Here is a 14,780-nt window from a genome sequence, read left to right on the forward strand (position 1 = left end):
AGAAAGGTAGCATCCTATGATGTTGCCACGTTGAAAGTCACTGAGCTCTTCAGTAAGGCCATTCCACTGCCAATGTTTGTCTATGCAGATAGCATGGTAGTGTGCTCGATTTTATACACCTGTTTGAAGGGGTGTCCACACACTTTTGTAGTGTTAGGGCAAAAACCAAAATGTGCTCCAAGGGGGGGGGGGGGGGGGCCCAAGGACCATGTTTGGGAAACCCTGCACTAAATGACAAACATATAAATGTTTTTAAAAGTCCACAGACGAGTGTAATTCCCCTGGGGACGAGTTTAATTACAGACGAGTGTAATTCCCCTGGGGACGAGTTTAATTACAGACGAGTGTAGTTCCCCTCGGAAACTGGACTACTAGGTAACTTAGGGGCCGAGCTTTGATGCAAGAGCGTGAAATAGACTTTATGAACCCTTTTCCCCAAATTCCCTGAATCCATTTCATTTATTCATCTCTCTCGTGTGTGTGTGTGTGTGTGTGTGTGTGTGTGTGTGTGTGTGTGTGTGTGTGTGTGTGTGTGTGTGTGTGTGTGTGTGTGTGTGTGTGTGTGTGTGTGTGTGTGTGTGTGTGTGTGTGTGTGTGTATAGGTTATGCATTATGAATGCTTTGGGTGCGTAAAGAGTAATGGTTGCGTGTACCAGGCATTAATATCATTGTGCAGATATAGTCATGTGTTTGCTCCCCTCCCCCCCTATCTCTGTGTCTTAATTACATTAGCCTGGTGATTTATGGACAGATTACTGGCTATAAAATGCATTACTTCCTCATGGAAACAGTCCCAAGGAGGAATCCATCACACTGGATCACACTGAGTTTGTGGATCACTACATCATATCTGAGTAGTCAGCTTACGAGCCAGAAAGATAAAGCATCTCTATACCTATTCCACTTTACATATTGCTTGTTGTAACAAGCACACATATTGCTTGTTGGAGTATTCAAGGACACAATAAGTGGACAAAGCAGCTCTTAACAAACAAACTAAAAGTTTGAGATGGGTTACGGTTGTCCTGTTTGACCTTATTAGTGCCAATGCGTCTCTGTCGTCGCAGCAAATGGAGCAGGTTGCCAGGTTTGCAGACATTTATCAGAGGGTATTAGACCTCCGCTAGGCTTCTATTAAACTTAATGAACATTTAAATCCTCTAATAGATTGGGCGGAATTGAGAGAGTCACAACTTATCAGGCAAATGCTGTTGATAAAGACACTGACAGAATGGAACTTGTCTCTCTCTCTCTCTCTCATTCCTTCTCTATCACCCTTTCTCTCTCTCTCTCATTCCTTCTCTATCACCCTTTCTCTCTCTCTCATTCATTCTCTATCACCCTTTCTCTCTCTCGCTCTCTCTCTCTCTCTCTCTCTCACATTCCTTCTCTATCACCCTTTCTCTCTCTCTCATTCCTTCTCTCCTACTCCTTTCTTACTCTTTCTTACTCTCTCACCCTCTCTCTCTCTCTTTCTCATACTGTCTCTTTCATTCTCTCACTGGATGTTTTCCTCTCCTTCTCTGTGGTGTTGTGAGACACCACACAGCCCAGTCTCAGTCATCCATCAGTCCCCATGAAGGGAGCATCAAAGACTCCTCACCAGGAGGGATGAGTTAACACAAACACAACAGCAGCCCATTATGGAACTGTCATAAACCGCCTCCAACTGTTTCTCTGCCTCACTTTAAAATGTTCAGAGTAAGGCATATCACACCCCACAAGCTAGCGATGATGAGAAATAAATCACAAACTACAATGAAACAGCATGGAGGAGCAGCATAGCCCAGGCCCAGGGATGCTGAACTTAGCATCAGCCCAGGCGCAGAGACCTCTCAAGGGAGTCTGTCTCCTCCGGCCTAGACGTGTCAGAGCCAGGCTGAGGCCACAGCTCTGGGGGTCTAAGGCCTGCCTGTATTGATCTGTTAGCTCCTATAATCCATCTGACATGCTGCTAACAAGGCTGATCTCTTAATAAGGGGACCCGGAGAGACGCGACCTGCGTTAAAAAACAATAGATAATACTGTTGCATGGAAAAGTTCATGTCCTCTCTGTCACTGTATATTTGTCTGATTTTACCATGTTTGTGAGAAGGTGGTAATGATTCTCACAAAAGTTTAAGAAAACTGCACAGAAATGTGTTGCATGCAATGCAATTGCTTGCTGTAGTACTTAAAACCTGCCAAAACCCGCTGACTTTGCAATACATTTCAGTATTGTTGGAAGGTCACTTGTGAAGGCCGATGCCTTTTTTCATATCTAGCTACATATGACAATTTATTTTCACAAAGAGAAAAATTTTCTCAAGCTATTATTAATATAATTTATTGGGTCCACAATTGTTTGTCAATTACCTCTTACATAATAAGTATCCTGTAATTGTTCCAAAGTAAGTGATTCAAAATAGAAAAAATGTAACAAACCATACATTAATTGATAGGTATTGCACCATAGTTGTGTTTTGTTACCACAGCCCCCAATGCAACTTCAGACCAAAGTCTTTATAGACTCATTCTTTATTGGCTGTATCCAAGTGCTCGCCAATATACAGTGAACCCTTTGGAATTACCTGGATTTCTGCATAAATTAGTCATACAATTTGATCTTCATCTAAGTCACAACAATAGACAAACACAGTCTGCTTAAACAAGCAATTATCTGTTTTCATGTCTTTATTGAACACACCGTGTAAACATTCACAGTGCAGGGTGGAAAAAGTATGTGAACCCTTGGATTTAATAACTGGTTGACCCTCCTTTGGCAGCAATAACCTCAACCAAACGTTTTCTGTAGTTGCGGATCAGACCTGCACAACAGTCAGGAGGAATTTTAGACCGGTCCTCTTTACAAAACTGTTTCAGTTCAGCAATATTCTTGGAATGTCTTGTGTGAACCGCTCTCTTGAGGTCATGCCACAGCATCTCAATCAGGTTGAGGTCAGGACTCTGACTGGGCCACTCCAGAAGGTGTATTTTCTTCTGTTGAAGCCATTCTGTTGTTGATTTACTTCTGTGTTTTGGGTTGTTGTCCTGTTACATCACCTAACTTCTGTTGAGCTTCAATTGGCGGACAGATAGCCAAACATTCTCCTGCAAAATGTCTTGATAAACTTGGGATCTCATTTTTCCATTGATGATAACAAGCTGTCCAGGCCCTGAGGCAGCAAAGCAGCCCCAAACCATGATGCTCCTTCCACCATACTTTACAGTTGGGATGAGGTTTTGATGTTGGTGTGCTGTGCCATTTTTTATCTACACATAGTGTTGTGTGTTCCTTCCAAACAACTCGACTTTAGTTTAATCTGTCCACAGAATATTTTGCCAGTAGCGCTGTGAAACATCCAGGTGGTCTTTTTGAATACTTCTTGAATACTACTTTTTTGGACAGCAGTGGCTTCTTCCGTGGTGTCCTCCCATGAACACCATTCTTGTTTAGTGTTTTACGTATCATAGACTCATCAAAAGGGATGTTAGCTTGTTCCAGAGATTCCTGTAAGTCTTTAGCTGACACTCTAGGATTCTTCTTAACCTCATTGAGCATTCTAAACTGTGCTCTTGCAGTCATCTTTGTAGGACGGCCACTCCAAGGGAGAGTAGCAACAGTGCTGAACGTTCTCCATTTATAGACAATTTGTCTTATCATGGACTGATGAACATCAAGGCTTTTAGAGATACTTTTGTAACCCTTTCCAGCTTTATACAAGTCAACAATTCTTAATCTTCGGTCTTCTTAGATCTCATTTGTTCGAGGCGTGGTTCACATCAGGCAATGCTTCTTGTGAATAGCAAACTCAAATGTTGTGAGTGTTGTTTATAGGGCAGGGCAGCTCTAACCAACATCTCCAATCTCATTGATTGAACTCCAGGTTAGCTGACTCCTGACTCCAATTAGCCGAGGGGGTTCACATACTTTTTCCAACCTACACTGTGTTCAATATAGACAAGAGAAATACAATCATTTGTGTGTTATTAGTTTAATCAGACTGTGTTTGTCTATTGTGGTGACTTAGATGAAGATCAGATCAAATGTTATGACCAATTTATGCAGAAATCCAGGTAATTCCAAAGGGTTCACATACCTTTTCTTGCCACTGTAGTCTCCAGATCATTGCTGTTCTACTTCACTCATATACATTACTCAATAGTTTCTCACAGTAACTGACAGTTTGCAGAGAGAGATACTTTATCGACAAACTGATGGATTATGAATGACATCTGAAAGGTGGGATTTCAGTCAACATCGATACTTCCTGCCTGGCCAGGTGGGATTCACACTGACAACTTTACAACTCAATCAAGGTTATAGTGGTGGATTTTCATTTTTGTGTATTCTGCCTCCTAAACAACATAATGAATATAGAAAGAGCCATTATACAGTGTATGTTGCTCCCACATGCTCTAATTAATCGCTATCTCAATACAGACTTCTTTCTTTACTTATAAAACCACTATTTGCTATTATTGGTGGAAATGTGGAATGTTCACATCGGTATTCTGTCACACACATATCAGAATTTCATGACATATTTAGTGTGCATCCCTCTCAGAATACACACTTCTACAGATTTTCAGCTAGTTAATAGGCTTTCAACAATATAACCTGACATGAATAAGGCAATGTGTAAAGCTCAGTTCACCGTCCACAGTGATATAGTCATGGTAGTCCGGCGGCTCATTTTTACATATTTACAAACCTCATAATAATAATAATAATGTTTATTTAATATGGCGCTATTCATTACAAAGAGAATCTCAAAGACGATGTAAAAACAAACAAAACAAATGTAGAGATCAGGAGTTCGTCAGGCACCTCGTTCCTCCTCCTCCTCTGTCGGTAGGCAGATTAGTCCACTACTGAAGTGTAGCACCCACCTGGGTGATGCTTCAGCAGCTAATAGTGGAAGAAAGAGCAACACACCTTGGCAGTAGTCAGGAAACAGTTCCCCACGAGGTGAGCCTCTCTCAACCCCTCACACCTCAGACCACATCGTTCATGGAACCAGGGCAGGTGGAGAAAAAGGTGGGGAAAAGCCAGTGCTGTATTGATACATCATTGAAATGATCTCCAATACAGTGGGGCAAAAAAGTATTTAGTCAGCCACCAATTGTGCAAGTTCTCCCACTTAAAAAGATGAGAGAGGCCTGTAATTTTCATCATAGGTACACTTCAACTATGACAGACAAAATGAGAAAAAAAATCCAGAAAATCACATTGTAGGATTTTTAATGAATTTATTTGCAAATTATGGTGGAAAATAAGTATTTGGTCAATAACAAAAGTTTATCGCAATACTTTGTTATATACCCTTTGTTGGCAATGACACAGGTCAAATGTTTTCTGTAAGTCTTCACAAGGTTTTCACACACTGTTGCTGGTATTTTGGCCCATTCCTCCATGCAGATCTCCTCTAGAGCAGTGATGTTTTGGGGCTGTCGCTGGGCAACACGGACTTTCAACTCTCTCCAAAGATTTTCTATGGGGTTGAGATCTGGAGACTGGCTAGGCCACTCCAGGACCTTGAAATGCTTCTTACGAAGCCACTCCTTCGTTGCCCGGGCGGTGTGTTTGGGATCATTGTCATGCTGAAAGACCCAGCCACGTTTCATCTTCAATGCCCTTGCTGATGGAAGGAGGTTTTCACTCAAAATCTCACGATACATGGCCCCATTCATTCTTTCCTTTACACGGATCAGTCGTCCTGGTCCCTTTGCAGGAAAACAGCCCCAAAGCATGATGTTTCCACCCCCATGCTTCACAGTAGGAATGGTGTTTTTTGGATGCAACTCAGCATTCTTTGTCCTCCAAACACGACGAGTTGAGTTTTTACCAAAAAGTTCTATTTTGGTTTCATCTGACCATATGACATTCTCCCGATCCTCTTCTGGATCATCCAAATGCTCTCTAGCAAACTTCAGACGGGCCTGGACATGTACTGGCTTAAGCAGGGGGACACGTCTGGCACTGCAGGATTTGAGTCCCTGGCGGCATAGTGTGTTACTGATGGTAGGCTTTGTTACTTTGGTCCCAGCTCTCTGCAGGTCATTCACTAGGTCCCCCCGTGTTGTTCTGGGATTTTTGCTCACCGTTCTTGTGATCATTTTGACCCCACGGGGTGAGATCTTGCGTGGAGCCCCAGATCGAGGGAGATTATCAGTGGTCTTGTATGTCTTCCATTTCCTAATAATTGCTCCCACAGTTGATTTCTTCAAACCAAGCTGCTTACCTATTGCAGATTCAGTCTTCCCAGCCTGGTGCAGGTCTACAATTTTGTTTCTGGTGTCCTTTGACAGCTCTTTGGTCTTGGCCATAGTGGAGTTTGGAGTGTGACTGTTTGAGGTTGTGGACAGGTGTCTTTTATACTGATAACAAGTTCAAACAGGTGCCATTAATACAGGTAACGAGTGGAGGACAGAGGAGCCTCTTAAAGAAGAAGTTACAGGTCTGTGAGAGCCAGAAATCTTGCTTGTTTGTAGGTGACCAAATACTTATTTTCCACCATAATTTGCAAATAAATTAATTAAAAATCCTACAATGTGATTTTCTGGATTTTTTTTCTCATTTTGTCTGTCATAGTTGACGTGTACCTATGATGAAAATTACAGGCCTCTCTCATCTTTTTAAGTGGGAGAACTTGCACAATTGGTGGCTGACTAAATACTTTTTTGCCCCACTGTAACTACCTAGTCAAGCCAGACAAACTGACTCGACATTAGTACAGCACCTCCATGGGTCAAAACCATGTACAGCTTGTCTCAATAGAGTGTGCAGCTATGCGGCTTTGTAGAATATCCGTAACAATACGTCCCTGTCTCGTTAACATTATGTATCGTTTTCCCTATCCTTCAGTAGAGTAGTGGACTGTAATAAACCCACTCATTGCCGCACTAGGTATATGGTCCATTCTATCTGGGGGTTTTCATGTCCTGCAGTTTACCAGGCTGGAGGGGAAACTGTGTGCCTGCTGACAGACAGACAGACAGACAGAGACAGATGTTGTAGGTGTTAAGGCAGACACACCTCAAACACAGACATGACGCGGATATTTTCATCTGATGTCGATGCCATTACGTCCCATCCTGTCCTGACCACATTTAAATTCCAACCGTGGTAGAACTACAGTAGGATTTACTAAATCATGCAATTATGTCAATGGGAGATTTGCAAGAAAATTGGGATCTCAAGTCAGGAATTTGCCAGGGCATATATTGCTATTCAAAGGAAGAGAGAGATAAAGAGATGCATACAGATTCTACACTCATGTCGTCGTGGAATCCATCTCCCATTTCTTCTCCCCTTTCTCCTCCCCTCCCAACTATTTCCTTGCCCCATGTCCTCATCTCTCTCTCTCTTTTTCTGTCATTCCTCTCTATCTCACTAACACAGAAATAAGCAATGATATTCTACAACTATGTAGTGGTATTACTGCCTCTCAGGGGGAAAAGGAATTTGATTTCAGATTTCACCCTCTGCCTGCTTTTATAGAAAGACACAAGTTAGCTGTCAGTAAATGTCAAAATATGAACACACACACATGCAAGGATGAACACACACACACACGCGTGTGCGCGCACGCAAGCACACAAACACACAGCCACTACAGACGTTGATGGACACACTTATTATGGTGCCTGACTGCTCAGAAATGCATGCAGCATTTACTGCAGTGTGCACTGAAACACAGTAGGCCTGATGTGCACCTTTAGGCCATGTGTAGATGATTGCTTCACTAGCATTCCCACAAGGAAACATTTGACAATATGTTTGCTGCCAGGCAAATACCATGTCAAACAATATTGCTGAATACAAACATTCATGCCTGTCAAAATAGCTGTACAAATTTAAATGAGCTGTCAAATAACAGTGTCAAATAACACTGTAACATGTCTGACGGTGCCTGTGTGGGCTATTGCAGGAGTCTGGAGACCATGGAACCAATTTAATCACAAACACAGGTAGAACACTGCCAAGTCTCAGTCTGCAATCATGGTCATGTCTGAATTTTGATAACAAATTTACACAAGATGCTTTTAGAAGGAAGGGTTCAGTATGTTCTGCAAATTAACTTGCGTCGATCACTCTCTTACCTGCAGAATGTCTGTTTTGTTTAAAAAATGGCTGCTAACATTGGTGTGTGTGTGTGTGTGTGTGTGTGTGTGTGTGTGTGTGTGTGTGTGTGTGTGTGTGTGTGTGTGTGTGTGTGTGTGTGTGTGCGTGTGCGTGTGTGTGTGACTCAATGTGCACTGACAGTACAAACCATTAGGAACACCTTCCTAATATTGCCCTCAGAACAGCCTCAATTCGTCATGGCATGGACTCTACAAGGTGTCGAAAGCGTTCCACAGGGATGCTGGCCCATGTTGACTCCAATGCGTCCCATATTTGTGTTAAGTTGGCTGGATGTCCTTTGGGTGGTGGACGCTTCTTGATACAGACAGGAAACTGTTGAGTGTGAAAAACCCAGCAGCGTTGCAGTTCTTGACACACTCAAACCGGTGCGCCTGGCATTTACTACCATACCCCGTTCAAAGGCACTTAAATAATTTGTCTTGCCCATCCACCCTCTGAATGGCACACATACACAAAACATGTCTCAATTGTCTAAAGGCTTAATAATCCTTATTTAACCTGTCTCCTCCCCTTCATCTACACTGGAGGAAGTGGATTTAACAAGTGACGTCACTAAGGGATCATAGCTTTCACCTGGATTCACCTGGTCAGTCTATGTCATGGAAAGAGCAGGAGTTCTTAATATTTTGTACACTCAATGCATATTCAGTCTTTGGGAGTGTGTGTGTGTGTGTGTGTGTGTGTGTGTGTGTGTGTGTGTGTGTGTGTGTGTGTGTGTGTGTGTGTGTGTGTGTGTGTGTGTGTGTGTGTGTGTGTGTGTGTGTGTGTGTGTGTGTGTGTGTGTGTGTGTGTGTGGAGGATTAGCAAATTGGAGTTGTGCTCCTCATCAGAAGCAGGTATGCGCTTGATTGAGTGCTAACCGTCGTCGCTGAGAGCTTTAAACTTCCTCACTACATTTCATTTTCTCCGTCTTACTTTCATTTATAAGGTTATCTGCTTTCCCGTATACTTGTAATATTTGTCACTGCCCTTAAGCTAAACCCCAGCAAAAAGTTAAATTAATTTTTCCAAGCAATTGTCGTTTGAAACTGTCAGAACATCCAACATAAGTGTTTAAAAAGGAATCTGCTGTCTGGGGAACATCTCTTTAGATGAAATGCTGTTTTTTAATTATCAAATTATAATTATCCCCCAAAAAGGTTTGGTGCCATTGTAAGATTTTTATCAGAAAATCTTTTACGGAATTAATGTTAAACAATATTAATAAGTTGGATAATTGCAAAACCACGTTCTATATTTTATCTCCTCTCTTTGTATATATGTATGATATGTGGTTTATGAGACACATACATTTGGGTCAAACATTATTGACACCCTTAATAAAGATGAGTAACAGTAACTATGCCAAATATCTCACTAAAATACTGAGCTATATTGTATGTTAAACATTTTTTGGAAATTATATTATTATGTACTAATACAATTTCTCAGAGAAAAAATGTAAAAGGCAGGGGTCAAAATGATTGACACCCCTGAAGATGCTTATAAATAAAGTAGTCAAAATTGTAGTATTTGTTCCCATCCTCCCAACACACAATGATTACATCAAGCGTGTGACTCTACAAACGTGTTGGATGCATTTGCAGTTCGTTTTGTTGTGCTTCAGATTATTTTGTGCCCAATAGAAATTAATGGAAAATAATGTATTGTGTCAATTTGGAGTCACTTTCATTGTTAATAACAATATAATATGTTTCTAAACACTTCTACATTAATGTGGATGCTACCATGATTATGGATATTCCTGAATGAATCGTAAATAATGATGAGTGAGAGAATTACAGAGGGTCAATTATCATACCCCAATGCTAACCTCTCACCATTACAATATCATGGGAGGTTAGCATGTCTTGGGGGTATGATATTTGACCCTCTGTAGCATTCTCACTCATTAATTCATTTTGCACCCCACTGTATATAGTACAAAAAATGCATGAAATGAAATGAAATGTATGCATTCATAACTGTAAGTCGCTCTGGATAAGAGCGTCTGCTAAATGACTAAAATGTAAATGTAAATATAAATCAATCCATTGTCAACCGTAGGCCAAATTAACATTGGAATAACTATCTATGTAATATTTCACAAAATTACATAGATATTTTTTTTAAACCCTTATTTAACTAGGCAAGTGTTTTAACTATTTGACAGTATGGTTTGGAGTTAAACAGAATTACACTGAGATGCATAAAATTATTATAAAAAAACATGATCATGACCATATGATTATTCACATTATATTGATCATCTAGCAATTAGTTAATACAATGTCATCAGAATTACATGAACCATGTATTACATAACAGGACATTTTTTGATTAATAAATGAAATGTTCATATGTATAATACATTCTATATAATTTATCTGAATATTCCATCTCAAAGAACAGATTGAATATTTCAAATTGACAGTTTTATTTATTTTTAGGATATCTGTTGAAATTAACCATAATTAAGAACTGTAAAGTAATTGAACAAGTTATGACTTTGAATAATAATATGAATGTAGATGAGAAACACTAATTATGGATCTGATTCAGAGTGGTACTTATTCAGACTGGAACTGATTCAGACTGGAACTGATTCAGAGGGGAACTGATTCAGAGTGGGACTGATTCAGAGGGGCTTATCATTGGAACGTTTAAATGAACTTCGAACAAATACAGAACACAATAATTGTGAGTTATTTGGATGTTGATCAACAAAATCAAAAAACTTTTTTAAATGAAATGAAATATGCTAATTCTGTAACCCCCTATTCTCTTTTTGTATATCCTGTTGCAATGTACAGTACTATAGTATTATAAGGAGGTGGCGTGCAGGCCAGTGCCCTGCAGCCAGCCTCCACTAGTGTGATTGGGGTCACGGGTGTGATCAGCAGGTGAGAATTCAGACTAGATCACAAACACTGCATCTCCAACTGAAAGCAGGAACTTGAAACTAGTATTGGAACAATTAGTGGTCATAGTCTATGTACTGTATATGGTATCATTTAAGTGGAGGAACAGATAACTATACACATTTGTCTGTTGTGTTTTTGTAATCATTGCTAGCTTCTAGACGGGGATATGGATGGAAAGAGAAGGGGGGTTCCTACTTTGTTGTCTCAACATCTTCTCTCTCTTTCTATCCTCACAGCCTATCACTGACCTTAGAGCCCTCCTCTCTCTTTCTATCCTCACAGCCTATCACTGACCTTAGAGCCCTCCTCTCTCTTTCTATCCTCACAGCCTATCACTGACCTTAGAGCCCTCCTCTCTCTTTCTATCCTCACAGCCTATCACTGACCTTAGAGCCCTCCTCTCTCTTTCTATCCTCACAGCCTATCACTGACCTTAGAGCCCTCCTCTCTCTTTCTATCCTCACAGCCTATCACTGACCTTAGAGCCCTCCTCTCTCTTTCTATCCTCACAGCCTATCACTGACCTTAGAGCCCTCCTCTCTCTTTCTATCCTCACAGCCTATCACTGACCTTAGAGCCCTCCTCTCTCCTTCTCTCTCCCTCTCTGTCCTTTCTTCACTGCGCTAAACTGAGGATAAACTGCCATCCTTCCTTTTCCCCGTCATCCCTCTCTCCTCTGTGCTTTCTCTCTGTTCTGGGATAAATACTGAAATCTCTCCACCATCCTCTCTCCCTCTCTCTCTCCATCACTCTTTCCTGGGCAGTGTTAAGCTGATGCTGCCAGCGGGGCGAGAGCTCTGACAGTCACGCCAAGACCTGCTCTGAGTCTCAGGAGACAAGACGCATGACAAGAACAGACCCATCCTGTCACACACACGCACGCACACACAGACACACACACACACATACAAGCATGCACGCACGGACGTGTGCACACACACACACACACACACACTGGGTCAAACACGCACGCTCACACCTATGCACACAGGGGACACAGAGGATGAGCTACACAAGTTTAACAAGTGAAAACAAACAGATGCTGCCACGAGATTGTAGGACGGAGGACAAGAAGAAGGACGAAAACAAACCCTGATATTTCTCACACGGTTAAGGATGGAATTGTTTTTCCTAGCATCTGTTGTTGTCTTGGGACACCGTCAGAAACACAGTGATTCAGCTCATAGTTCTATCATGAATAGATTTCCAACTAAAGGAAAACTGTCCTTCAGTCCTGCAGACTGTCAAACAAAAGGAAAGGCAGATTCCTCTCAGGTGATTTGGCCATCATCGTGGTCTATTCAACTGAGGACTCTAGACTACGGATTTGAGGCATGATTATTGTAATCTACTGCATGTTGTCCCTGTGTCATTTAGTCACTGAACACAACAATCAATGTCTCTGTAATCTTCTATCCCTGGCCTACTGCCCATTGCTGATTGGTTTACATGCTTTTTCCAAGAAAACGTTTTGTTGAGGAAATATTGTACTTAGATGGCATGCGACGCACGTATCCAATCTCTCTCATGCAGATACACACTCATACACCAGCTCATGCATAACCAAGCAATATGAGCAATCTCTGCATGTGCACAAACACACACATAGACTCAACAGCACACACACACCAAGCATCCCCATAAGGCATTGCCTTCAGGGGAAACTTTCATCACTTTGCCAGGATGAACTTTCTAACAGATAGGAAGTTCAGATTGGGCTTGACGGCATGTGTGTGTGTTTGTGTGTGTGTGTGTGGGTGTGTGTTTCAGCTAGTCTTGCTTTCATACTTCAGCTGAGCTCCACATGTGATAAGTTAATCCTGGCTGAAGGCATGAGACACAAATAATTCACGCCTGTCCACACGAATGAACGTGTGTGTGAGTGCCAGTGTGTATGCACGTGATTCCCCTGCTGCCCTTCTCTCACTTTCGTACACAAGCACAGGCACACACGCACACACAGACACACACACAGACACACACAGACACCAGCTTTACCTTCATTGTTATTGTTGTTTCCGGCGTTGCCCAGTACTTGTAGTGGTATAGTCCATAGAAGCAGTGCAATGAGCCCTGGGTCTAAAGCCATGGTGCTCTCTCTCTCACACACACATACACACTACCGATCTCCCGCTCTTCCTCTTTCTCACTCTCTCTCTCTTACTCTCCTTCTCCGCCTCTTGCTGCCTCTCTCTGTGTCCCAGTGTTGAAGCGGAGCCTGAGCCAGCGCTGAGAGACTGTGTGTGTGTGAGGGGCTGAGAGCTCATTGGGCTATAGTTAGAGACTGCCTCTGTGCTTCTCAGCCTCTCTGTCTGCTCTCACACATACATACACACTCACCAGGCAGTGGGAGGGAGGGAACAGGCTGTCACTAAAACGCCATTAACCAATTAGAGCACAGGATTCGGCAGGTCCACTAAACAAACACTCACACGATACCTCACCTTTACCCATCCCACTTCAGAGAGACACTCCCGCTGTGTCTCTCTTTCTTTTTCTCTCTCCCGCACACACTTTTGACAATCTTTTACTCTCTGCCTCTGAATCTCGATCTCTCCTCTTTCCCTCCCAGCTATGTCGCCTGCCCGTCTCTGCCTCGCTTGCTCTCCCTCAACTCTACCTCTCCCCTCTCTCTGACATCTCTCTTTCTTTTTTTCATTTTCTCCTACAAATTCTTTAAAAAAACACACGCAACTAATTGTCATAATATTTGTACATACAAATGTGCTGCTCTATTGTATATCAAGAAAACTGCCCAACATAGAACATATTCCTTCAGCTTTTCTTATTTTGGAAAAAGGTCGCCAATTGATATTAAAGGCCCAGTTCAGTCAAAAATGTGATTTTTCTGTATTTTATATATATTTCCACACTATGAGGTTAGAATAATACTGTGAATTGTGAAAATGATGATAATGCCTTTTTAGTGTAAGAGCTGTTTGGAAAGACTACCTGAAAGTTCAGTCTGTTTTGGTGGGATGGAGTTCTAGCCATCCATTGTGACATCACAATGCTGTAAATGAGTTAAGAAAGACAGGTCCAAATCTCTCTGCCAATAACAGCTAGTTTTCAGTTTTCCCCTCACTACTCAGATCACTCCCAGACAGTCCTAGCCAAATTCTTGCTTGAGAATTTTTTTTTTTACAATTTTAATTGAAAACAATCACAGTAAGGTACTTAATTGTTACCAATAAATTATTTGATTATTGAGGTAAAAACGGCTGCATTGGACCTTTAACGGAAATCACAATTCACCACACAGTATTTCTTTGAACTCTTTGTTTAAGTTGAGACAGTGGAATATAGTAAAATGCTCAACTGGAGGTCATCGATAATCAGTGGTGTGCCTACCAGCTCTCACAGTCTCATGTCAGAATTTGACTTTCATCCATGTTTCGCAAATGTGAAATTTCGAGGTGTTTAAGGTAAGGGTTAAGGTTAGGTATTAACTCTGAATTGTTAAGGTAAGGGTTAAGGTTAGGTATTAACTGTGAATGGTTAAGGTAAGGGTTAAGGTTAAGGTTAGGTAATAATTCTGAATGGTTAAGATAATGGTTAAGGTTTGGGATAGGCCTAAAACAAAGATATCAAAACCAACTTTCAATCGCTGGATTCAAACTTGCAACCTTTGGAATCAGAGGCAGGTGTTTACGGCCAATCACCATCCCAGTCCACAACACCGCCACCTACATTGTGGGTAACAGCGCTCACTATTGCCCCTAGTGGCCGGTTTCCACATCATCTCCTGG

General features: G+C 41.6%; 1 protein-coding gene across 1 annotated transcript in view; it reads right to left on the reverse strand.

Annotated features, from left to right (window-relative positions):
* epha8 (eph receptor A8) overlaps positions 1-13,324 on the reverse strand; it is a 101,993-nt gene extending 88,669 nt beyond the window's left edge. Inside the window, exon 1 of the mRNA XM_082959273.1 lies at positions 13,030-13,324. Within this exon, the coding sequence (XP_082815399.1) occupies positions 13,030-13,120 (91 nt within the window). The 5' untranslated portion in view covers positions 13,121-13,324. The remainder of the gene's footprint in view (positions 1-13,029) is intronic.
* Between the last annotated feature and the right edge of the window lie 1,456 nt (positions 13,325-14,780).

The sequence above is a fragment of the Salmo salar genome, chromosome 12 (assembly GCF_965601325.2).
Source record: "Salmo salar chromosome 12, fSalSal1, whole genome shotgun sequence".
NCBI lineage: Eukaryota > Metazoa > Chordata > Actinopteri > Salmoniformes > Salmonidae > Salmo > Salmo salar.